We start from the raw sequence: 26,868 nt of genomic DNA, 5'->3' as shown, positions 1-26,868 counted from the left end.
GCTATGTAGCTAGCCGCAGCGTCCCTTTTCCCTGCCTCTCTCCGCTCTGTCTCCACCTCCTTTTCCCAGCCTTCAGAAGGCAGCTGCAGTCAGCAGGGTTGTTTGAGACTATTTATTGGTTGCTGTAGATTATTATTTTTTTTTGAAAGGCCAATTCTGTATTTTTTAAGCTAACAACACAGATCCCATGTAGTTGGAGAACCAAAGGCCTCATACATGACAAAAAGACTGAACCGTTCAGGTTACTTGCATGGAGTTGGTGCTTAAATGTGAGTTGATTTTGCTTTTTTAAAAGATACGGCAGCAAAAAAAAAAAAAAAAAAAAAAAAAAAAAAAAAAAGACTTACTGACATTTCATTTACCTGCTTATTTTCAAAATTGAGACTTGCCTGGTTATATGTAGAATTTTAGCCCCATGTATATTTGAGTATGATAAGAAAGTCTCTATTAGGAGAAGTTAGTCTATTTTAAAGGGATCTTGAGACGTATTTTCTCCTTGTGTAGCATGCTTATGTATTTTGTATTGAGGGACCAAGTGTTCACATTCCAAATGTTATCACCTATTCAAAAGCAAAGTTTTATGCTGACAGCTTCCAATCGTAGCTTTTCAAGAGACTGGTTAGAAAGAGAACCACCTGGATTCAGGGACCTAATGTCTGGGCACCAGAATATTTTATCTGTTGGTCTTTGACAAATCACTTTTAAAGTTTTAATCAGGTGCTAACACTTCCTTATCCACTGGCATTATTTTGCTTAGCAGTAGTGTGTAGTGTAAAGCCTGTTAAGGAATTGCAGTTACTTCAAATAAGATCATATTAGTACGTTTTTTTTTTTTTTTCTTTAAAACTTTTGCCTGAACAGTTGTTGCTGCTTGACAATGAGAAGAGTGGTTGACTCCTTATATTAAATTTCAGTATTTTTTCTGAATTGGGTTTGAATGAGCTGTTGTTCCACTGGTAGGCTTTTTATGTGGTAGTTAGAGGCAATCTAAGATGTATACGGGTTGATGGTATGTGTTGATTAGTACTAACCCATAGTACGGTTCAGTACTAAACCGTAGTGATTGGGTCCTTTGACCTGGTAGTTTTCAGTGTAGAAACCAAGCGTTTTGTTACAGAGTCTCACAAATCAATGATAAGATTCCAGAGGGGAAGTTCAGGGTTCCCCTGGGCTGACATAGAATTCTAAAGATTGTTTCTCAGAATTCACTCACAGATCTGTATCAAGCCTTGTCTGGATTCATGAAGAAATGGTTTTGTGACCTAAAATGAGGCTAGCCTCTTGAAATTCTGGTTTGCTTTAAGTGAATGATGACAATAACTTGTCTATAACAAAATGTAAGCTGATACTTACACAGCTAGTAAGTTCAGGTGGTTGAAAGGTGATAGAACTTCCAGATCACTTCCCTGTTTAAACTCCTTTAGCCATGGAGACTTGTCCTTCACTGCCACAGGTCCGTAACTTCCCTTGTACTGAATATCTCTGGGTAACGACTACGTGTAACAGTTCTTCATGACCAACTTCTGTCAGAACGGGATTATTTTAAGCAAATATTTAGGTGTTGCTGGTCTCCTCTGTTTCGGCTTTTTGTCTGACAATCAGGAAGCCGAATTTAAGTTTGACTTAACTGAGCACAGTAAGAAATCACAGAGGTCTGCTTCTTCGTCTCCCTTTCCCCTCCACACTGTCCCACTTTTCTGAGGATTGTCTCAGGTCCTGTTAATGCCACCATACGGTGCCATCTCAATAAACATGGCACGGCATCTTCTCTGTCGACTCGAATTTGAGCTGTTTTTAATAGAAACCCCAGAAATGGTTTATATATCAGCAGCTAGTCTTCGGTTATTACTTTCACAGTCCACTTACCTTCTTCCTTAACCACCTCATAAAATGTTAAAGGCAGAATTTCCCTTGCGATCGTAACATGGCACATTTTAAGTAGATCTAAGTGGAAATTGAATGACAGCATTGGTTGATCTTTGTTTTCATTCGAAATGGCAGTTTAGTTGAGGTGGACCAAGGCACGCTCTTGGGTTGGGCCTAGAAAAGATGATGTTCCTGTAGGCCAAGGGCAGTTGGAGAGTGATTTTGTTTTTTGTTTTGGATGTTCACTGGGCATGTGTACCAAGAGGGGGAGTTGTTCCTTCATCACCTTCACAGCTAATCCTGAGCTTGACAGAAAGAAAGTGAAGCAGAGAACACAAGCGGAGCAGAAGAAGCCTCAGCATGGAAGTCAGCGGACAAGGGCTCTCCCCGCCCTCATCTCTCATTGACCAGTGATGGGACCTTGGGCAGTTCACTTTTAACCTTACATATCTGATCTGTACAATGAAAAGGTTGGGCTAAATATTAGCTCATGAATCTTTTCTGCTCCAGTATTCTGATTCGTTTCTATTCTATTATTTTTGGGGGGCCGGGTCAGAACTTTGTATTCTGAGTTTATTTAAAGAGTCAAGAGTCGGTGAGCCTACTTGGTAATTTTTAATGTTAGTCCGTTTGCCCAGTTAACCGGTGTTATCATTGGGAAGAGAAATTCCAGCTTAGTGGGAAAGTTTTCATTGTATGAAGATAGAAGGACTTACCTGTATGGGAGAAGCTCTTTGTTGAAATTGACCAATTTCATTTATAGACAGTTGAAGATCAGATTTTAAATACAAGTCATTGTCTTGTGTTTAGAGGCCCTCTCGTTTGGCTGACTTTTGTTTCAGGTTTTCAGTGTTGTGGATTCCGGACTGCAAAAGGGAAGTATTTCAGTCCAGGTGCTGTATTCCTTTAGGTGGGACAGCTTTTAAATGAGAAGAAAACTTCTGTGCGCTAACGAATATATGCATCCAGAGTGACAGTACCTACGTTGCCCGGAGTAGCTGTTACTAAGCTGTGAAATGCAGGACTTTGGTTTATACTGAGCATCAGAAAGGCAGTCTTGAGAACTTTTCTTCATTCTCACTGAAAAGCATATGACATGTGCCAGTCTTTTCCTTCCATTTAATATTCTGAAGGCACAGTTCTTCCCCTTTAGTGAATCATCATTCACAAAATAGTGATTTGCCCCCTGACTGGAAGTGGAGAAGAGAAAATACTCCCATCTTGACTCACTTTCCATCTCTTTGCTCACCTTGGAGCTGTCCCTCCGTGGAGCATCTGTGCAGACTCCGACTCCGTGAGTTGCCTTCCTTGCCCCGTAGCTGGGGGCGGGGGAGGGGGGCAACGGTGCCTTGCTTGCTCGGAGGCAGAACAGACTCTTCTCTCTCTTTTGGAGACTCACTGTTTTAATTGTAGGTCTCCTAATTAAGACCTCTTTGTGCCTGCCCACATTCCACTAGTGTTGGCACAGAACTTCAGTTTCCTTCTAGCACTTAACTTGAAGGCCTTTGGTAGGGCCTTTTGTGAATATCTTGTCTTTCCATTTTTCCTCTGCCAAGGTGGAGAGCCCAGTGGCATAGACCTTTGAGAAAGGGGGAAGCTATGTGACTGTCACTACTTGGGGAGGAATTTATTCTAGGATTGCTGGGATGGGAACTTCTTTTGTTTGCACATGTTATTTCCAGGGATTAAGAAAGGTTACATTACTAATGAGTCTGACATAACATACCTGTACTTTCTAAGTCCTATTTTTAACCCCATGGGCCGTAGCGGAAAGAGGAAGCCTGAAGAGCTCACTGTTAGAAAAAAGTATTTGTGTGGGTCTTACCTAGTTTGGTCTAAAGCTTGATAAATACAACTTTATCATGGAGTAAATCACACACACTCGGGATTTGTGTGGACCGGTAGGTTGTGAAGATAATCGTATGAAGTTATTGATCTGCTCCTAAACTGTATCAGATTGTAAAACGCAGACTGAATGAACATTAACTTTCAGGTTTGAATGAACTTTTTTCATTAGCAAAGACTTCAGGAGGTTCTAGAAATTATTGAGTTAATGAAGAATACTCTTGTAGGTTCCAGTATTTCTTGAGAAGTTCAGGAATTGGCTAGGCTTCTAGAGTAGTTTCAGAGTAAAGTCAAATAATTGGAAAATGTCATTTCACTTCACTTTCCATCATCATATCACTGCTCTAAATGCAGCCTGGCCTTTAATGGATCTCAATGTGGCATGTGAGAGGAAATGGAGTCTTTATTAGGAAAAAGGAATCTTAAATCCTTCACCTGGACCCAGATGGTTTCATTGATCACATCGGTATGGGGCAGGCAGACAAAGGGCTACTTTTTTTGTTGTTATTGTCATTTCATTGGTTGTGAAGAAGGCCTGAAAGAAGGAAGTACAGGATCTTTATGGCATGCATTAAATAAAGCTGGAGGCCCGCGCTCTTATACCTGAGTGGGTGGTTTTATGGCCTAATTCTCTAATTGCTGGCATTTATGACAGTGTGGATGCTACTGGCCCTGTGGCCGAGGCGGATTATATTGGGAATAGGGAGAGAAAAGGGGTCCTTTTGTTAGCCTTTTCATTTTCCCCCTCAATAAGATCTCTGAGAAAGCCCCGAGGAAATACACAGACACTTGAACAGAGGGAATGACATCCCATAAAATGGTTCTTTATGTTTTTAAAAAGGATGAGCTGCTTTTCTTGACCTATCCAGAGAAATCCATACCACCACTGTTAAATATTTCAATGAGCTTTGTACCTTGTCAGGTTACACACCAGGGGAAGCCGACCATGAGGCTACACTGCCAGACGCTTGCTTTCAAAGACTAAGATATTTGAAAGACGGGTTTGGTCGTGTGATTTGTAGTTGTTTGGGACGATAGAAGTCCTCTGGTAGGATTAGTACGAAACTTCTTAGAGGCCACACTTGGCTAAACTTTTTAGATGCCGGACATATTTAATGAGCCTTAGTTTTAAGGAAATAAAGACATAAATGTAAGAGTTAGTTGGCAGTTTTCTGTACTGGGTATGAAAATTCCCCTTCCTTTGAAATGAGTAGTTGTTTTTCTATTTGACAAATAGACCGAAGGGATTTCCCCCAGAAAACTTACCTTTAATTATCACTGCAGCAGTGCTCTGTGTCCTACCAGTGGGTTGGATCTATCCCGCTGGCATTTAGCTCTAGAGTTGGGAGTCTCTCTCATAGGTTTTATCTGTTTTCTTGCATTTTTGGTTTTGTTTGGTTGGAATGTTTGGGCATAGATGGTTTGATGTCTTTGAGCTGTATGAGCGATGAACCTTTCAAACATGGGGACTGTTTTAGGGAGGTCCAACCCTTCCGATCTGTGCTTTGCTGAAGCACCATTGTTTCATTCTCCTTTTACAGCATCAAAGTAACTGTGGCTTTCTGTCTTGAATTAGGAGAGTAATATTACTGCTGAGGAGTGTGGTTGGAGTACAGTTTTTTCACCAAGCCGTCCTTTGTACTATCTCAGCTCTGAAAAACTGGGGGAAGTTAATCACCAATGTCTCTATAATAAATATCTACACCTAGAGGAACAAATACGTACACATGTGTATATTCAACTTCTGTCCATCCATGAGTATTGACTAATTTTTAGATCAAACGCAAACATACAACAGTGTTCTTAGATGATTGCCTTTAATTATAAGCAGTAAAACCATGTGGATAACATCTCTTTAAGCTTGGTTAATGAGGAAATCCTTTTGTAATCTCTCCGGCTAGGATTTTTTATTTGTGCGTATATAAATACCTTTATAAAGGATGGGGAGAATCTCATTATCTAATCTGTAATAGTGTGAGATAGTATAGCACAGTAATTAAGAGCTGTTAAGACCATGGGCTCTGAATTTAGACTGCCTGGGTTCAAATCTTGGCTGCACCGGTCTATTGGCTGAATGACCTTGGAAAAGTTTCTTAACCTCTCCATGCTTCGGTGTCTTCATTTGTAAATTAGCAGTAATCAAGCTTCTTAAAATTATTGTGAGGCTTAATTGAAATTATGCATGCAAAGTACTCAGCAATTTGCCTGGCACATAGAAATCCCTAATTATTATTAGGACTCAAAGTCCACGAAAGTCCATGAGGGCTGTCATCTTTTTTTTTTTCTGCCGAGATAACTGGGTTTTATTACTCTGATGTCTGCGTGTATATGTGTGCACATACATACCTATTTGAGGGCTGTATAATCTTGATTTTAGAATGTTCTTGATTTGGGTCCCCGTGTCAAGTTCATTAACAAGCTAGGTGTAACCAGATTGAAGGCCAGCCACACACATCTTGGCAACAGTGGGTACCGTCGGTGTCCAAGTAGCACATAATTAGAGATAAGGCAAAAAAGGGAGGAGAAAGAACAAGACAGTAAATAGGCAGGTGGGATACTGAGGAATTCAGTGCCTCGGTGAGTTGCATAGTTATCAGGCCAAGGCACCTTTGTGGGAGTTGCTACTTTTTGTCCCTGTAACTAGTGTTCTTTACCTTTTTATGAATGACTATAAGTACTTGGGTATCCCCTGCCATGATTCTGAGGCTCTTCAGGGTCCCCAGGTTCAGCTCCATTCGTCTATACTTGGTAACTCGTTGACATTTGCTCTCAAGTTTCAGCGTGGGGAGAATTAAGTGTTGGTCTACAGAGATCAACGCGATTAATAATTTAATTATAGAATAAATGCTGAGTTGTAGGTTACCATACTGGGGCTTGGAACTTAGCTTGAGAAATACAAAATAATCACGAGTAGAATAATCAGAACCAGATTAAAGTTTAAGAATAACTAGTAGAGGGTAGTATGCTTAAGGAGGAAGCATACAGTACTCCTTATGTCTTAAAAAAAGGTTTGCTGAGGGGGCGCCTGGGCGGCTCAGTCGGTTGAGCCTCCGCCTCCGGCTCAGGTCACGATCCCACGGTTGTGGGTTCGAGCCCCGTGTCGGGCTCTGTGCCGACAGTGCGGAGCCTGGAGCCTGCTTGGAATTCTGTGTCTCCCTCTCTCTCTGCCCGTCCCCCGTTCATGCTCTGTCTCTCTCTCTCTCCCCTTCAAAAATAAATAAACACATTAAAAAAAATTAACAACAAAAAAAAAAGGTTTGCTGAAATACCGAGTACACCCCATCGTCTACAGCTGGAGAAACTGAAGCACAGACAAGCTAAATGGTTTCCCGAAGTCATATGGCGAGGAAGCAACAGAGCTAGAATTCACATCTAAACCTGTGTCCATCGGAAGGCTCAGTCGTGCTCCCTCTGTTGCTGGCGTCACCTCTTTGCTCTCCGTACCCCGTCCAGTTAGTTTCGTGAGGCTTGTCCGTGATACCCTTGCGGCGTTTCCTTAATCTGTCCCCGCCGTTCTGTTTTTACCATCCTACTTTACATTTCCATTACCTTTGCGTGGATTATTACCATAATCTCGTAGCTGGTCTCCCTGCCTTCCTTTTCACTATAGGCAGCGTTGCCAGTGGTTTTCTTAAATATACATCTGATTATGTCACTTTATTCCTAAAACCCTTTGCCTCCTCGCTGAATATAAAATAAGATTTAAAATTCTCAGTCCTTTATGGCCTACATTTCTACGTTTTCAACATTATCTCCCGAAACACACATTCTCACTTCTATGCTTCGACCATCTTGAGATGTTCTCTGTGGTCTGTCTGCACTTGCCTTTATACCTTTGCTAACGCTTCTCTTTTGCCTTAAAGTCTTTCCCATCTTGCCCTGCCTCTGGCTTATTTTTCTTTCACGGCTCAGATCCCCGGATCCCACCTCTTCCAAGAAGCTTTGACAAATGTCACTACTAGTGGAAAGTCAACTTCTCCTTTCCTCTTTTCTTACTGTACTTAATACCACCCTTAAAGAATTTACTCCAGGTTGCTTTATGTTGTAAATACTTTTGATTGTGTCCGTCTTTCGCCCGCTAGACTGTGATTTGCTTAAGACTTGACCATTTCCAAGTCACCGATTAGGTTTTGTATTGTTTATCGTGGTGACTTTCCATATAGAAGGTGGTCAGTGAATGTCTGTTGAATTGAAAATTTGGTACACACACAACTTTTAGGAATACTTTGCCAGGACAGTATGACATAAGCTATTACATTGTACAAGACTTATTAATAAGCAGGATAATTGTGAGTAATTTTTTCAAAATAGGAAGCTAACTTAAGTGTGGCAGAGGAACGTTGAAGAGCCATCGAAGATCATTTCTGTAAAAGTACCAGGTGGGGGGTGCCTGGGTGGCTCAGTCGGTTGAGCCTCTGACTTCGGCTCAGGTCGTGATCTCGTGGTTTATGGGTTCGAGCCCCATGTCGGGCTCTGTGCTGACAGCTCAGAGCCTGGAGCCTGCTTCGGATTCTGTGTCTCCCTCTCTCTTCCCCTCCCCCCTCATGCTCTGTCCCTCTCTCTCCTTCAAAAATAAACATCAAAAAAAATTAAAAAAAAAAAAAAAAAGTACCAGGTGGGGCTTTACAAGTGATGTTGAGCTATCCTGACATGATGCCGTCATCTTTTGTATAGATAATGCCAGTGCTGACCATCCCCTCACTTGAGTGTTGTTTCCGTTTCTAGGTTCCTCAACTTAAAGGGGATGAGGAGACGTTGGAGGCGGTTCTGAGGAGACTCAAAAGATGATTATATGATTGGAAGTCAGTCCTGTGAGGAAAGGTTGGGAGAATGAAAGGTTAAGAGGCAACTTAATAACTCTTCAAAAGTCACGAAAGGGTCTATTATTAGGAATGGTAACCAGTTCTTTTCCAAGTCAGTGGATACTAGAGTAAGAGAAAAATAGGTTTAAACTGAAGCAAAGGGTAGATACGTAAAGAACTCGTTACTAATGACGTTTGTCACTATAGTGACGATGAAAAAGATAACCAGAATAGCTTTATGATCTTCTGTGGAGGTGAATTTTTAAAGTACGGTCCTGCCTGTATATGTATAAGATGACCTCTCAAGCTACCTTCTCATTCTGTGAATCAATAAGTGTATTTTTATTCAGATCTTAGAGGATCTAAATAAATAAATAAAGCATGGATCATGTTTTAGACTTCTTAATGTTCCCCCAGGGGTCCTGGGGCCCTACTGGCTCCCTGAGTATTTGGCTTGAATCGTCAATTTGTGGCAATAATTAACTTTCAGTAGTCAGCTCCAGAGAAATGTCTTTATGCAATGATGTTATAGTGGTTTTATAGGCGAATAAGACTTCAGTAAATGGAGCTAAGAGAGAAATCTTAACATCCAGAGAAACTGGGGAAAACAGTAGGTGCGGTCTCAATATAGGAAACAAGTGTTTGTAGCTTTTATGTCCGTTTTCAGTTGTAGTTTCAAGAGATGTGCTGCAGAATAGCCCTTGGTAAGGTTTCCACTGCTTGTGGGCCTATTCTAACGAGTGCTTTGTAAATCCTTCCCTGTCTAATACAAGTTTGCTTCATGCGAATGAGGATTACAAAGGCTTCTGACCCTTGGTTTTTGAGGCTGCGTGGAGGGCTTGCATCACTCAGAATGAAACCTTTTTAGATATGTTGGGTTGCAGAAAGCATTTCCTGTACAGTCAGAGTGAAAACTGTGAATTGGGATTATTCATATAGATTACAAGAGTCTGGGCAGAGCCGATATTTACGCCAGCTCTTTTTCCTCCCAATTCTTAGTTCCAAAATGTTCATTGTTTTACTGAAGCTTTAGGACTTTGAATTTAGTCCTGGAATTGTATATAAATTCCTTCTTTTAGGTGAAGTGGTCACGAGATTTATTTAAGGTCATATACATATAATGAGGTTTCTAAGTTGCATATAGTAAATGCTGTCTACTCTTAACCAGACAGTCTCAGTAAATGACTGGAGGTCAAAGACGTAGCTGGCTTCTTGCAGGAATTCTGCAAGGTGGCAAAGTGAGGGCACTTTGGACTCCCTAACTGTAAGATCAGGTGTCACTTAAGAAACTCTGGGAATTGGAAATATAAGAGATTCTTACTTTTTCTGGAACTTTTCATTGCTAGTCCTACAGGTATAAATTCAGAAAGCAAGCGATTATGAACGCAAAGAATAATTCTCATGATTCTTTATTCTACTTGAGAGACTCTAGAGGTGGAGTAATAATAAAAAAAAATACCGGGGACTTTTTTTTTTTTTTTTTTTTTGAATAGGTTAATGCCACAGAATGTAGGCTTCTCAGAATGTGATGGCAAACTTCCAAATATGATGTGGTAGTCAGAGGAGAGTCAGTTGGTTTTTCAAGATACGAAGAACACGAAACTTCCCAGCTCCTATATGGAACATTAATTCCTGAAAAATATTAGGTCAAAATGATGTTGGCTGACTCGGTGGCTTTGTGGTTTTGCCAAGGAGAATGTTGACACTTTTGACATCTAACTTCATGTTGCTCCTTCAGAAAACTGACTTTACCGAATGATAAACCCTGTTTACCTTCAGAGAGAAGGAAGTGAAAACCTCGTGTTACTGTAGTTGCTATTGGTCATTCAACAGTGCGTCTATCTTCCCAGAAGGAAGGATGCACCCTGACTTTTGTACCAAGATATGACCAACAAGCTGGAAGAAAAAAGCTGCAGTTTTATGGTAGAAACTTGTAATTGAATGAGCGTATAACTCAGAATGAAGTTAACTACTTAAAGTTGGCATATGGGGGACCCAAACCTCTTGGAATAAAAAGAACCATCTCTGAAAACAATGTTGGTGTTTGTTTGCTTAATTTTTCTAGCCTATTCAGAGGGATCTGGTCATGTTGTGGTACTTTCCTTTTAGAGAAGAAGAAACCCTGTGAATGATGATGATTAACTTCATTTCTACAGTATATCAGGCTTATTTATTTCTTCTGCTTCAGACTTGGAACCTAGGAGTCTGGAAGTATACCTTTCTTGATCAGTTTTGGCTTGGTTTTTTAAGATCCTGCAAAATCATTTGGGACATTGCCAAGAATCTGTCTAGCTTACTATCTGACGTAGTGTGTTCATTTGCTGTGTTTCTTTTCTTCTCTTTTTCTCCTCTCCTTCCCTCCCCTCCCCTCCCCTCCCCTCCCCTCTCCTCTCCTCTCCTTTCCTTTCCTTTCCTTTCCTTTCCTTAGACCAGTGAGCCACTTTATGAGTACCTCTTTCTGAAGCAGGATGGGTGGAGTTCACCTGCTCATTTGCTTGGCTGTTTTGAGCATCTTTGCTTCTTGCTCTTGTTGACATGGAATGAGGATGAAGGGTGCTACTTCTTTTGTTTTAAGTTTATTTATTTGGAGAGAGAGTGCGCGAGGGGGAAGGAAGGGCAGAAAGAGAGAAAGGGAGAATCCCAAGCAGGCTCCATCCACGCTGTCAGCATGGAGCCTGACGCACGGCTCAGACTCAAGAACTGTGAGACCATGACCTGAACTGAAATCAAGAGTCGGACAGTTAAGCAACTGACTGAGCCACCTAGGCGCCCCAGGGGTGCTACTTCTTTCTTTAATTACAAAGTGGGTAATATTTCTTACGTAGGTGACAGTTGCTAGGTAGAATTGATTAAATATTTGAAAACTGAATTTCATTCTTCTGTGGGTGAAAATTTCACCGACTACCGTTATTGAAGAAGAGTTGGCTTTACACTCTTCAATCCTAGGTGACTCTTACGTTAACATTTCTCAACATCAGGCAGAGATCATACTTAAAACAGTTTGTCTCTTCCTGTCTGTTGTATATGAAAATAACCACTCTTCTCTTTAATGTACCAGTAACCAGAGAGAATTTGGCTTTGGCCATACCTCTGCCAATCTGTTGACAAGACTATGATACTAGTTCAATAACTGCGCACACTTCTTGACTAGCTGGATTTCAGAAACCATCTTGGCTTAGGAAGTTTGTCTGTTAATGTCTTGACTATGCCTGAGTATACTATACTTCTCCCTTCTTGTAGAATCAACCAGCATTATTGCCACATTCCAGTTTTTGGAAATGAGTTACAGATGTCACTATATTTTCTTCTATTATAAATGATGAAAAAGTACTCGCCAAGAGGCTCATCTTCCCCCTAAATGGTATTCATAAATGAAATGTAGCACTCTACACAGTAAGAAATGGAGAGATTGGAAAATCTTATTTGTTTATTTTTGAGAGAGAGAGAGAGTACGAGTGGGGTGGAGAAGGAGAGGCTGAGAGAGGAGAGAGTGGTGGGGGGGGAGGGTGATCCCAAATAGGCTCCCAACCATCAGTGGTCAGTGTGGAGCCCGATGTGGGGCTCGAACTCACAAACTGTGAGATCATGACCTGAGCTGAAATCAGGAGTTGGACACTTAACTGACTGAGCCACCCAGATGCGCCCCTCTAATTCATTTTTCAAAAAACCTCTTTTATGTACCAGACAGATGACCAAGTGTTGGCATTAGCATTGAACAAGTCTCTTCTCCCATGGAACTTGTTATCTGACCTCTTTTTATGGAGCTCTGCTTAAAATATCGCATGAGTGTAAGTACTAAAGTTATAATACTTTGTAAGGTTAACTTTGGAAATTGGCCATTTGAAGGTTGAAACTCCCAAAACTAATATTAACAGAATTGTTCGTGGGAGCAGTTTGAGTAGTAGTCTTCGTTTACTGATCTACTGATTCTTGAATCAGCTATTGAGGTATTTTACATAGTCTCAAGGTCTTTAATTGTTTTTCCCTTCCTGGTAAAAGGGAACTTAAGTACTACCACATCCTCTGGCACCTTCTACAAAGTACCACTCTGTTCTTGCACTCCGGATTCCATCCCTCTTTTCTACTCAGGGTTGTGTCTGCATTGGCAGTTTTTCTCACCTCTATCTGGACTGGTCTCAAAGCATATAAAACTCTCTCTCTCTCTCTCTCTCTCTTTTTTAAGATCTTATTTATTTATTTGTTTTAAGTAAATTCTATGCCCAACATGAGGCTCCAACTTAACGATGTCAAGATGGAGAGTCGCGTGCTCTAGTGACTGAGCCAGCCCGGCGCCCCTAACTGTCTTAATATAATCCTTATTAAAAAAACAAACAAACCCTTGACCCCCACATGCCTCCTCCAGCAACTACCCCATTCTCTGTTCCCTCTTACAGCAAAACTCCTTGAAGGTGCTGTGTGTCATTGCAGTCTGCACTTCCTCACCTCTCCCTCCTCCTCAGCCACTGCAGCTGGGCTCTTCTCCCCATGCTTCTACTGAAATAGCTCTTATCCAGTCCTCAAGGAGCCCACTCTTGCCAGATTGAATAGATAATTCTTGGTCCTCATCCTGTTAAACCTCTGGGCGGTATTGAATTGGCTGACCACTCCCTTCTTGAAACACTTTTCTTGGATTCTGTAACACTGCACTCACCTCTTTTTTTTTTTTTTTTAATGTTTATTTATTTTTGAGAGAGACAGAGCATGAGCAAGGGGACGGGCAGAGAGAGAGAGAGAGGGAGACACAGAATCCAAAGCAGGTTCAAGGCTCGGAGCTGTCAGCACAGAGCCCGACACCAGGCTTGAACTCGTGAACCTCCAGATCATGACCTGAGCCGAAGTCGGACGTTTAACGGACTTAGCCACCCAGGCACCCTCACCGGCCCTTTTCTTAACTCACTGGTTGTTTACAGTATCCCATATGGCTTCCCTCCTCTGCTTAACTTTCCTGAATGTTGGGGTCATCTAGGGGGCAAACTTTGGCTACCTTCTCTGTCTACACCCTCTCTTCCAGGCCTCGTCTACATGCCCAAGGACTATTAAATCTTTGTCTCTTATTCTTACTACTTCTTGGAGTCCCAGGGTTATTTGGCATTTCCATTTGGATAATAATAATAATAGAAGTAGTTAGCATTTATTGAATGTTTATTATGGGCCAGGCAGTATTCTGAGTACTTGACATGGATTATGTTACCTAATCTTCTCCACCATCCTCCAAGGTGGCCTCCATTACTACCAGGCAAGAAGACAGGTGTGCATTGAAGCCCTTGGGGGTGTAATAGATATCTTACACTTAACACAGCCAAAAAGTCTCAGTTTTGTCCTTTTCTGTGTTTTGGAATAACTCAGGCCTAAAACTAAAAAGGTACCTTGGATTTCTCTCTCTTATTCATATCCCAGATCACCCATCAGCACATTCTTTCTGTATGACCTCCAAAATGCCCTAAATCCCACTTTTCCTCAATTCTGCCACCCAAACCCCAGACTTCTTATAATCTTTTGGCTGGACTACTCTGTCGTCTCCTTGCCTGCCTTTTCTCCCCCCAACATTTTTTTAAAAAAAGATTTCATTATTAAGTAATCTCTACACACAATGTGGGGCTTGAACTCACGACCCTGAAATTAAGAGTCACAGGCTCCACGTACTGAGCCAGCCAGGCACGTCTCCTTGCTTGTGTGCTTATCTCACTGAAGGTCGTTCTTCACACAGCAACTATGTGCTCCAAGTGTAAATTAGTCAAGTCTTATTATTCCCTGTCTTTAAACCTGCCAGTGACTCTCCCCTCACCGTCCATCCCCCCCCACTGCTAGAATAAGTCCAGGTGCCCTGTTGGGGCCATCCAAGCCACACAGGCTCTGGCCTCTTGTCAACTCTGCTACTCTGGTACCATCTCTTCTCATTCTCACTCATTCTGCTGCAGAGCCATGCTGGCTTTTTCGTCTACCACACATGCGTGCTTATTGCTGTCTCTGGGGCTTTGCACTTCCTATAAAGCAAGAATACTGCCCTGCCTAGATCTTTTATTTTATTAAAAACCATTTTTTACGTTTATTTTTGAGAGAGAGAGACGGTGTGAGCGGGGATGGGGCAGAGAGAGAGAGAGCGAGGGGGACAGAGGACACAGATAGCAGGCTCTGTGCTGACAGCAGAGAGCCCAATGTGGGGCTCGAACTCATGAACCATGGGATCATGACCTGAGCCCAAGCAGGACGTTTAACCGACTGAGCCACCCAGGTGCCCCTCTACCTAGTTTGTATGTCTGTCTTTTTCTCATCATTTAGGGCTAAACCAGGGTTCAGCAAGTTTTCTTCTGCAAAGGGCCAGATGGTCTCTGTTGTTTAACACTCACTTCTGCTGCCGTAGCGCAAAAATAAAAAAAATGAATGAGCATGGCCGTGTTCCAATAAAACTTTATTTATGTACACTGAAATTTGAATTCCATATAATTTTCATGTGTACAAAATATTCCTTTTTTATTTTTTAATGATTATTTTTATTTATTTTGAGGGAGGGAGAACGAGAGCAGGAAGGGGAAGGGAGAAAGAGAATCCCAAGCAGGCTCCTCACTGACTGCCCAGAGCCCGACGCAGGGCTTGAACTCATGAACAGCGAGATCATGACCTGAGCCGAAATCAAGAGTCATAGGCTTAACCAACTGAGCTACCCAGGTGCTCCCAAAATATTCTTCTTTGATTTCTTTTCAACCATTTAAGAATATTAAAAACCATTCTTAGCTCATGGACTGAACAAAAACAGGTGGCAGACCAGATTTAGCAAGTGACCCATAGTTTGCCAACCCTTGGTGAAGCATCACTTTAGAGCAGCCTTTCCTGACCCCAGGAAATAACCCCCACAGTGAACTCCCATCATCCTATTGCCTTTGTCTCTTTATTTATTTGTTGTGTGTTTATTTTCTGTCTCCACCAGATCGTAGCCTCATGGGGCAGGAATTTTGTCAGTTTATCTTTAGAGTCTCATACAGTGCCTGGCAGTTCTCAGTAAATACTTGCTGAGTGAATGAATGCCAAGCATATTTAAATCGTGGCTGTAGACTGCTATCTGGTCTCTATTTATTCAGTCTCTGTCCTATTCTGTGTGTGTGTGTGTGTGTGTGTGTGTGTGTGTGTGTGTGTGTGTGCGCTTCCAGGGTAAACTTCAAACAGAGCCCCGGCTTTTCTGCATTTGAGAACCGATGGTAGGTAGCTCCCTGCTGCTTATTGGACCAGCTTTGACCATACCATCCCAGATTTAACAAGGTTCTGTTACTTCATTTGTCTTTTATCTTGGCCCTGCTGTGGCTACCCCTTTGCAACCAAATCAGTTTCTACTAATTTCTGCATCTGGTTTTTTTCTCCATTATTCTGCCCTCCCATTTATTCTTAATTAGCCATTGTCCATGATTTATGTGCCTCAGAGCTGTGTTCTTCAAAACTGCTGTAGGTTCTGAGCCTCTTTGAAAGCTGGAGAAATCTGTCGTGTTTCTCATCTGACAGATCCCCATATAAACCAATTTTTGCCTGTCGTCTCAGAGAAGTTTCTCTCCTTACTCCTGCCCATAAACTTTTTTGCAGCTAAATCCTTGCTTAACCCCTTTCCTAGAAGAAGAGAATTTTCATCCCTTGTGCTTTGTATTCGTTCCCTCCCAGTGCTGATGCCTCCTTCTCCCAGTGCCTTTTCTGTTTATTACTGCTTTGCTTTTGAGGATTTTCAGCATCTTTTCTGCTGCTGTGTTCCCCTTTGGCATCTAAACATATTCCACTCAAGAACTAATCCTCCAGGGGCTCCTGGGTGGCCCAATGGGTTGAGTGTCCGACTTCAGCTCAGATCATGACCTCACTGTTTGTGGGTTTGAGCCCCACGTCAGACTCTGTGCTGACAGCGCGGAGCCTGCTTCAGATTCTGTCTTCCTCTCTCTCTCTGCCCCTCATGCTCTCTTTCTCTCAAAGATAAACATTAAAAACAAAATTAAAAAAAAAAAAATTCCTCCCAAGCTAGTCTTTCCCTATCTCTCAACTAGTCTGTACTCATTTCCATTTTGTCACTTTTTTTTGAAAATGTTTTACTTCTTTTTGAGAGAGAGACAGAGTGCAAGCTGGGGAGGGCAGAGAGAGAGAGAGGGAGACAGAGTCTGAAGCAGGCTCCAGGCCCTGAGCTGTCAGCACAGAGCCCGATGCGGGGCTTGAACTCACGAACTGTGAGCCAAGCCATGTTCCCCCGCCCCCCCGCCCCCCATTTTGTCACTTTCTAATCACACCTCTGCCCTTTGGGGTTCGTTTCCTCCTACCTCTAACGCTGCATTCAAGTCAGCTGTGCTAAGGTTAGAGATGCCCTCCCAGTTTTGTTACCCTACTGTACAAGTTTCAGTCCTTCCCCAACTTCCACTTGACCATCCCTTGCTATGTATTCCTTCCCTTGACTGTTGTGTACCTTTCCACGCATGACCTTCCTCTTGGCCCTTCCATCTCCATCTCCTTCCTTGGCTTCCCTTTCACCTTTGTGTTAAGTGTGGGTATTCTGTAGACATCTGCCTTTGCCCCTCCTCTTCTCTTTGGTGTTCTCTCTTTGGGTGATTCCATTTATACATAAAGGTTCAGAATTTATAAATATATTCTGTGAAAATAAATATATTTATTCGTGGACTCAGTTGTGCTTTCTCCAGATCATTATCCTATCTTACAACTTGGATGGACATTTCAAATTCAAATGTCTGAAGTGATCTCCCTTCCCACCTCTGTAAACCTTTCTTCTTCCTTGTATTCCCAATCTTGGTAAATATCACCACAAACTAATCAACCCAAGCCAAACACTCGCCAGTCTTTACTGATTCTTTCCATTTCCTTAACCCTTCATATCAAAACTTTGTCCATTTTGCCTCCTGTCTGCGGAATCTGTCCTTTTCCTTCAACCCCCAATGCTGCTGCGGTCATTTTATAGCTGTTTCTCCTGCCTATGGTTTTAAAGGCAGTCTCTACGTACCCACAGCTGTCATAGTGATCTTTTGAAAATATCAATCTGATTCATACTTCTCTGCTGCCTGAAAGCATCACTGATCAGTTATAGCCTTCAGGATGAGGTCTGCACTTCCCTGAAGATAAACTTCAAACTCATGAAGTCATTTAACACCTTTTGAGATCTGCCTATGCCTTTTTCTCCCGTTCAATATCTGACACCCCTTTCGCACATCAGCTAGGGCCCCCTCAGCCATTCTAAACTGTTTGTAATTTCATTCCATGCCATGGTCTTTTGTACTTCTGTGGCTTTGTATGTACTCTTCTCTCTGCCTGCAATATCTCTCCCTGACCCTGACTTCTCATCCTTCAAAAGTTTTCATCCTTTCTGTAATGCCTTTCCTGACTCTTTCTCCTTGATTGGGTTCGTCTTTCTCTTGTGCTTCCATATTCTTTCCATTAGCAGGCAACACACTTGTATTCCATTAATTTAATCATCTATTCTTAACAGGCTAGCAGGTCCTGGAAAGCAGAAGCTGTTTTTTATCTTTATGAGCTGTCTTCAGGGTTCCTGAGTGGCTCAGTTAAGTGTCCAACTCTTTCTTGGCTTTGGCTCAGGTCATGATCTCACGGTTTTGTGGGTTCGAGCCGTGCATCCGGCTCTGTGCTGGCAGCACAGAGCCTGCTTGGGATTTTCTGTCTCCCTCTTTCTATCCCTCTGCCACTCACACTGTCTCTGTCTCAAAATCAATAAAATTAAAAAAAAATAAGGGGGGCACCTGGGTGGCTCAGTTGGTTAAGCCTCTGACTTCGGCTCAGGTCATGGTCATAATCTCACGGTTCGTGGGTTCAAGCCCCAAGTCAGGCTCTGCACTGGTGGTGCAGAGCCTTCTTGGGATTCTCTCTCTCTACCTCTATCTCTCTCTGCTCTTTCCTCATTTGCACTCTCTCTCAAAATAAATAAACTTTAAGAAATTCTTAAAAAAAAAAAAAAAAAGGAAATATATGAGCTGTCTTCATCCCTTAACCCAGAAAGGGGCTCACATATTTAAATGAATGAATGGTTGAATAGATGAATGAATTGCTTTCCTCTGTCCTGCTAGCTTGAGGACATTCTCCCTATGCATTCTTTCTTTGTTTTTCTAATGTTTATTTATTTTGAGAGAGAAAGCGGGGGAGGGGCAGAGAATCCCAAGGAGGCTCTACAGCTGTCAATAGAGAGCCTGACGCAGGGCAGAACTCCTGAACTGTGAGATCATAACCTGAGCAGAAACCAAGAGTCGGATGCTTAACCAACTGAGCCACCCAGGCATCCCTCCCTATGCATTCTTTTTTTTCTTTTTTTAAGTTTATTTTTGAAAAGAGAGCAAGCATGAGTGGGGGCGGGGCAGAGAGAGAGAGGGAGGGAGGATCCGGGCTCCACCCTGACAGCAGAGAGCCCACTGGGGAGCTCGAACTCCATGAACCATGAGATCATGGCCTGAGCCAAGGTCAGATGCTTAACCGACTAAGCCACCCTGGTGCCCCTCTCCCTATGCATTTTTAAAAGGAAGAATCATATTGTTTAATTCTTTGGATTCCACCAGTATGTTCTATTACAGTGCTACTACCACAGTAGCTACTCAGTGTTTTATAAACAATTGTGTTTCTTTTATTTTCATTTTACATTTATGGAGTGCCAAGTTTGTGCCAGATACAGAAAAAATACAAAAATGAGTAAGTACACTGTCCTTATCCTCAAAGAGTGAACACGCTAGAAAAGAAAACAAACAGGGAACATTTTTTAAAAATCCCTTATGCTAATTAAATACTAGTGATTATGTATACCTGTCTTTAAAATGCCACATCAGGACTTTGGTGTTTTAGAGCTTGTAGCAGGAGACACAGAGGGAAATATCCCAGCAGAAGCGGCAGCTCACTGGAATAAACTCCTAAAGGAACAGTGTTAAGTGTTACCGTTAAATTTTTTTAATGTTTATTTATTTTGAGAGAGACAGAGTGTGAGCAGGGGCGGGGCAGAGAGAGAGGGAGACACAGAATCTGAAGCAGGCTCCAGGCTCTGAGCCGTCAGCACAGAGCCCAACTTGGGGCTCCAACCCACGAGCGAGATCATGACCTGAGCCAAAGTCGGACGCTCAACCAACTGAGCCACCCAGGTGCCCCAAGTGTTACTCTTTTTTAACTAGAACTGAAATACACCGTATGCTTCTTGTATGTGTCTTCACCTTCTTGAGTTGTTCTTCTTAATTGTCTTAGTCCTCCTGTGGCCTCCTCATATGGTGAAGCCAATATATGATGATATCAACAGTCAGAAGCTTCAAATTTCAAAGAATTTGGAACAGTTATGGTATTGGGGTGATTTTTGATGCTGTCTGTGGTTATTGATGTTAATCTTCAGTTGATTCAATGATGAACCTTTGTAGTTGAAAAAGTTTGATTATTCAGACTCTTGAGACTAAAATTTTGAAGGCCCAATGAGAAGATACTATTGCCAAGGGGCATATCTGAGAAACCTACCACTTAATTCAAATTGTGATCTGAAGGGAGGAGGAGTCTCTTGCTAGAAAAGAAGGGTGTGAGCAGACTCATCCTAGACCTTAGTCATCTGAGGCTAGAAGAGGTTGAGCTCGTTTATTTAATGGAGAAGTTTTCAAAGTAGCTTTGGAACCTCCACCTTAGCCTGGGGAGGTGAACTCCAGGTGAGTATTTTGCCCTGACAATGGTAAATTGGGAAGAATCTAAGAGAGGAACCAAAAATCGATGTATTTTATTTAGTTGAGGGTGGGGAGGAAAGGCGTTGAGGTCGACCAGTTGAAAGTTTATCAGATCACTGGTGTTCCTGGGAACTGTGTCACCTCTAATCACTGCGGATGGTTTAGGTCGATTACCTAAACTCTGATCGCTAATGCTGGAGTGGTGCCTGGTTACAGTACTGAGGGATGGAGATATATATTGCTGTCTTTTGGAAGGATTTTGAAATTTGTTGAATATTTCTCTATGAACCAAATACTAATATATAAGAGGAAGAATGAACTATTCCAAGATGTAAGCCAACTTTTCTTCCAGAATATGATTTTCATGGTATTTTATCCTTCCCTGGCATTGGTTTTTGAAAGCAAGAGTGACATTGTGAACCTGCCTGTCTGCCTTTAGATACTTCATGGGATCAGGAATCGTGTCTTAATTATCTTTGCATCTAGAGCAGATAGCATATAAAATGGCAGGCATATAGACGGTTTTTGAATGAATGAATAGGTAAAAGAAATAATACTTTGTTTGAAAAGTTGGCTTGGTAGTACACAATTCCTTGAGACACAGAATTTCATGTATGTTTCTCAAATGTCTTCATTATATTTTATATATAAACATTGTTATCTGAATACTTACTTTGGGTTCACTTAGGTTCTCGTATGGAGAAAAAATATTCTTACTGCTCTAGCGCTTACAAATAAAACCAGACACAAAAGCTTTAAAATTCTTTCATTAAAATAAAAGCCGTCAGGGGCGCCTGGGTGGCTCAGTCGGTTGAGCGTCCGACTTCGGCTCAGGTCATGATCTCACGGTTCGTGGGTTCGAGCCCCGGGTCAGGCTCTGTGCTGACAGCTCAGAGCCTGGAGCCCGCTTCCGATTCTGTGTCTCCCTCTCTCTCTGCCCCTCCCTGGCTCACACTCTGTCTCTCTCTCAAAAATAAATAAACATTAAAAAAAAATGTTGTAAATAATAAAAAATAAAAAAATAAAAACCGTCAAATGTCAAGACATTTATGAGTTAAGTGGAATTTAGTAAAGGTATACCTGGTAAAGGTACGCTGGAAGTTCTCAAATAACTGGTTACCTTCGAGTTAGGGGTATGGGTAATACAGACATTCTACACCGTTAACTATTTTTGCCATTAGGTTTCATTTAGGAAGTGACATTAGACAGCCCCATTGCATTCTTAATCACTGGAAGCTAAATATGATATCACAGTATTTTACTTGGCAGGTGTGTTTCTATGTTTGGAGAAAAGAAAGTGTTAAAATCTTGGCAGTCTGGTCTCCCAAGGACATCACTGTTCAGGAGGCATCGGTTTGATGACTCTTGCCTGGACTCTGTCTTGGAAGGCTGTGCTCATCAGGGAAAGCCATATTGAAAGGAGAAGTATGTGTGATGAATGGCCATTTGGGCCCCGTTCCCAGGAATACTTGACCATGTGTAGCACGGTGTCTCCTGTCGCCTCTCTCAGGACCGTCCGGGCTTATGATGCCACGGTGCCAAACGTGGAGTTAATTGCAGCTCCTTTTGTCGTCTTTTGTGTGCGTGTGTAGTCATTTTGCCTTAGCCTTTTGGTTTTTTGGACAAGTCTGAATCCTTGGGAAGCCAGCACTGTTACCTTGCTGGCTACATCTTCCAGGAACCCCACGTGTTAAAGGGTGTGATGGGAGCCAGATGAGAGGGAGGCAGGAAGGGCTTGCGTTGAGCACCCTCCTGTAGTAATTCTCTCCCAGCGCTTTCTCGGCTTGGCGTCTCTCCATTTTTTTTTTTTTTTTTTTTTAGAGCTCTTGGAATTGGAAGTTCAGAGTCAGAAGGCTAGGGCTCTTTAACATAACAATGATGGCTTTTGTTTTTGGCTTAACTGTCGGGATTATTTAAACAATGGGTAGTTATTTTTTTTAAGCAGGTTTGCAGAAGTCAACCTAGATTTCAAGTGAAAAGAAAGTTCTTGGGTAGAAGTGTAGCCTTTTTTCGACTACTCATTCTTTTCTCATTCCAACTACAAGATCACAAGGAAAGAGTTAACGCTTTCTGTCACGTTGGAAAGTACTTGCGAAATTTAGACACTGGCAGTTCAGTTACCACTCGCTAGCTCAGTAGTACTCTGTTTTGGAGCCCACTGTGATTAGGAGTTTGTAGTTACGTTTTGTGAAAAGTTTGAAATAGAGAAAAGTGACCCACTAAGATCGCTGATGGTGAACAGAGCAGTGTGGAGCTCTTCTAATTTTCAAGATTCATAATCTTTCATTACCTCACCTGTTGAGTACTTCACCCCATAGTTTATTATGTGCACAGTTGCTAGAACTCTCTCACGGCCACACTGGGAGCATAAAATTCAGGCATTTAGCATCGTTGTCCCCTGGCGAAGTGTTCGGAAATCTCCAGGTGTCTGTGACGTGTCTAGATCCACGTGTTTGTTCCATGAGGATGATGCAGGAAAAGAATGAGTAAAGTCAAACTTTAAAGATCTGAAAAGAGTTAACTTTCATAGTAGTTGAAAGAATAGCTGGAGATGATTTACTTGGTTCCTTGAAATATTTATCATTTTAAATTGTCACTATTTTGGTAGGAAGTCTTTGTAACTACATGCATGATCTTGGGCAAGTCATTTGGCCCCTCAGAACTTCAGTTTCTGAAACCACATCAAGAAGAAGTAGGGTATGGATGTCGCCTTACGGTTTTCTGAGTGCTTTTACATAAATTACATAATTGACATAAATTATTTCGTTTACTCCTTACAACACTTCAGTAAAATTAAATCGAAATACAAAAGTAGTAAGAGACTTGTCTAATATATAGCCTGCAAGTGTGAGAACCAAGTCCTCGGTCAAGTCCTTCGTGCTCCTCAGTCGTGTCATGTGCTCACATGAGAGATTGGGCTGGCCCCCTTCTAAAATTCTAAGGTACTGTCGTTCATTTATTTTTTTGTTTTTTATTTTTAAAAATTTTTTACAGCATTTGAGGCCACTTACCCTGGGCTGTTTTATTTGTCTGCTTTTTTTTTTTTTTTTTTCCTCAAGGTACATTTTAGGATTAACTATTTTAAATGTCCTTTTTCTAGCCAAAAGTACACTTAAAAAATTAACGGGGGGCACTTGGGTGGCCCACTCGGTTGAGCGTCTGACTCTTAATTTTTAATTTTCTTACTTTTGGCTCAGGTCATGCTCTCACAGTTTTGTAGGTTCAGGTCTCCTTGGAATTCTCCCTCTCTTTGCCCCTCCCTAGCTCGCTCTGTCTCTGTCTCTCTCAAAATAAATAAATAAACTTAAAAAAAAAAATTAACAGTATGGGGGCCCCTGGCTGGTGTAGTCGGTAGAGGTAGAGCGTGAGACTCTTGATTTCTGGATCGTGAGTTTGAGCCCCACGTTGGGTGGAGAGATGACTTAAAAATAAAATCTTAAAAAGAGATGAAGAGGTAGATTTATTCTCACTCACAAATGATATTCACGATGAAAACTTTAATGATGAGAGAAGATACTGTAAAAAGCAAGCCTACTTCGTACTTTTTAAATTTGGGTTTTACACGTTCTTGGAGTTACAGTGCCTTTCAGACAAATCTCTTTGAAGAGGACAATTTCAGGTTTTTCTTAAATAGTTAAATGCGTGAATAATGTTAACAACACCAGAACAAGCAACTTAGATTCTAAGAACCGTTTCTCAGTTATGTTGTGTGCAAAGCCTCGGACCCAAACGTTGTGCTACTCAAAGCATTCAGATTTAAGAGCTGAACCTGCTAATTTGTCTAAAAGGTTGTATGTATCTTTTCATAGCTTCCTGGTGAATAAGTGGTTAAACAGATTAGCACCTGACTGTAGCCTTAAACTAACTGGGGAAGCAACTTTGCAGAAAATCCAGATGTTGTCCATATGCATGTGGTCTTTGCTCTTGAGAGGAAAATCTGGGGGCTTTAATTGTTGGAACATAGCTTGGGGCTTGGCTTATCAGTATAAATTGGAGGTTCAAGAAAATCTGTCTTTCGATCTTTATTTTATTCTTGTTTTTTGTGGATTTTGTTTCGGGAATCTGAAATTCTCTCTCTCGTCTCTCCTCTGGAAAGAACTCAGTTTCTGAGTCAGTGAATTTCTGTTCATCAGTTTGTTTAAATAGACCACCTTTCTTGAGAACTCGTCCGAAATAAGTTAAATCCTTAAGGATTTTTTTGAAAGGGCAGGTTGAAAATTAGAGGTAAGGGAAGTTTTTGCCTTTTGCCTTTCCCAGGAGTAACTGAGAATAAGATGCTTCCCTAAGTTATTCTTGAATGCATTTCATCCTGTATGCGGTCAATTCATGATCCCTTTCACAAATGCTGCTGCCCACCATTAAGTCTCTCATCACAGGGCATTTTCAAACGATGCCATAAAATGCATGTTGAGAATCTTTGGATCTCAAATGTATAGAAATCACATCTAAATGTCAATTCCTGAGTTAAGGAACTGACAATTATGGCAATTTCAGTCTCTTCTATTAATATTTAGTAGACAAGCGATTATGGTATTGTTTATGTTATTCTTTATGTGTGCGTAGACTTAACTACTTGTTGAAAAGATTTGTTTGTTTTATTGGGGCTGTGTATTTCTGCCATTGAACAGATTTGCTTACTTGAATTAAAGTCGTTCTTTAATTGTTTTGGGCTGTATCTACAGTTTGAAATTTCGGACTATCCCCTGTGTACTATGCACCAAAGATGACATTTCAATGCATTGTTCAAATACTACACAGCTCCTATTTGTCTGTAATGAAGCTGTATGACTGGGTCCATTTATTTCAATATCAGTTATTTTATATTATCCATATAAATGATAATGATTAATATATAGAGTCTGATTTTCCAAATTCATTTGTGTCTCCTCTGGGCATTTCTTTGGGATATGTTCACACCCATGTTTTTGTTTCTGATTTTAAAATAATTTTCCTTTGTTGTAGGATGAGCAGTTCTTAGGTTTTGGCTCAGATGAAGAAGTCCGAGTACGAAGTCCCACAAGGTCTCCTTCAGGTATGGCCAGTTAAGTGCTCGGTGCCTTTTGTTTATGAAAAAGACCGTGGCTTCCCCTAGCCTTCTTTGCATTTAAAGGATGATCTTAAATACCGGGGTTTTCTTTGTGCATCCTTGCCTTTCCCTCACACTGAGTAGGAGATGGCTTATGAACTAGACCTCTTTACGGGGCTCTTTGTCAGGCCGCTTCTGCCTTATTCTTTATTATGCTTCCCTGTGGGAACCACTTGAGGCATGGGAGGCTGGGAGGGTTGATTTCCATGGAATGACTGAAAAACCAGGGAGTTGCATTGAAGGTAACCCTGAATGAGCATCCTCAGATTCTTGTGTTTTGAATGATAACGGTGTAGATGCAACTGCGGGAATAATCTGGCTATTTTTTACAGATGAAATTTGGTCTACTGTTGTCAAAGAAATAAAAACAAAATATTAGCACTGTATGAAACTATTTTATGTGATCCTTCAAAGGCTGCATTAAAATAAAATAAAAATGATATGGGGGTATCATTTTTATTTTTCCATAAATAAGTTTCCATTTATAAGCAATATTTGTCACTGTTCTCGCCAAGAAAATATCTAGAATGTCTTGAAATTCTAGACTTATGGCAGTTTCCTGAGAGACAATCCTCGGTGGAAATAACATGTAATGGCTTGCAGAATTCCATTCTGTATAGGAGAAGGCTATGAGTCTTTTGATGAAAAAAACATTCCCCATCTGTGCTGCCATTCTGACTTCTCGTTTGGTTTTCTTTGCTCTGATTTGGGTAGACAGTCTCGTTAAATGTGATGTTCTTAGGTGGTTTTGCTCTTTGACACTGACTTAGTTTGTCACGTATGTTAGTTAGCATTTGAGTTTCATCTAAGACTCACCGTATGTGTGTCGTAATTTGTTTCAAACGCGTAAGTTGACAGTTTCTTTTTTCCCAAATGGTGGTAGTATTGCCATCCCAGCTGGGAGGAGTTACCCAGCAGTATCACGAGATCTGTGCTACTTACACCATAGCCACGTTCTCCTTGAGTTGCGATGAAATCTTAAAACTTCCTATAGGAACATGATTTTAGAGACCATCTGGTCGAACCCTTCCTCTGTAGATGACAAAATGAGGTCCAGAAAATACACGACGCAGTTGCTCATAACCGACTTAGGACTCCTTCGTGTGTGTTGAGTTCGTGTGTGGAAATCAGCAACAGGGCCGAGCTTCTCTCTGTTCTGGTTTTTCACGTGTTCATTTAAAAAAATTCTTTTTAAAAGTGGTTAGAAGAGGTTTTCAGAATCAACAAAGCCCTATGAGTGGCCAGGTTTAAGTCTACCATGATGATAAGGAATCTTGTGATAAACTTCTGGGTAGAAGTTTATTTTGTGAATTCACAACCATTTCTTAATGGTCCCCCCCCCCGCCCCCCGCACTTGGCTATCAGTCTACCCTGAATATTGTCTTGTTTTTGTTTTAAGCCATCTGAATATACTTCATTATTTAAGAAATGAAAACGTCTTTTTGTTGTTGTCTCCTAGTCCATTACTTTCGTTGTAATTAGTATATATGGAGAATGGATTTGTGAATTCTTAATGTATTAAAAAAGGAAGTTGCAAGTTAATTGGTGAGAAAAAGCATTTATATTTAGAAAGCCCAGCAGTGAGACCTTTGTTGATTTCTGTTCTGTT

The 26,868-nt window shown here is 41.4% G+C and overlaps 1 protein-coding gene across 1 annotated transcript in view; it reads left to right on the top strand.

Annotated features, from left to right (window-relative positions):
* Positions 1-26,868, top strand: part of KMT2A (lysine methyltransferase 2A) — an 85,442-nt gene that overhangs the window by 2,390 nt on the left and 56,184 nt on the right. Inside the window, 1 exon segment of the mRNA XM_053900389.1 lies at positions 25,136-25,205. Within this exon segment, the coding sequence (XP_053756364.1) occupies positions 25,136-25,205 (70 nt within the window).

This window comes from Panthera pardus, unplaced genomic scaffold (assembly GCF_024362965.1).
Source record: "Panthera pardus isolate Hobbes unplaced genomic scaffold, ASM2436296v1 HiC_scaffold_12, whole genome shotgun sequence".
Taxonomy (NCBI): domain Eukaryota; kingdom Metazoa; phylum Chordata; class Mammalia; order Carnivora; family Felidae; genus Panthera; species Panthera pardus.
The sequence above is the reverse complement of the archived record's forward strand: the minus strand, read 5'-3'. Positions and strand labels throughout refer to the sequence as shown.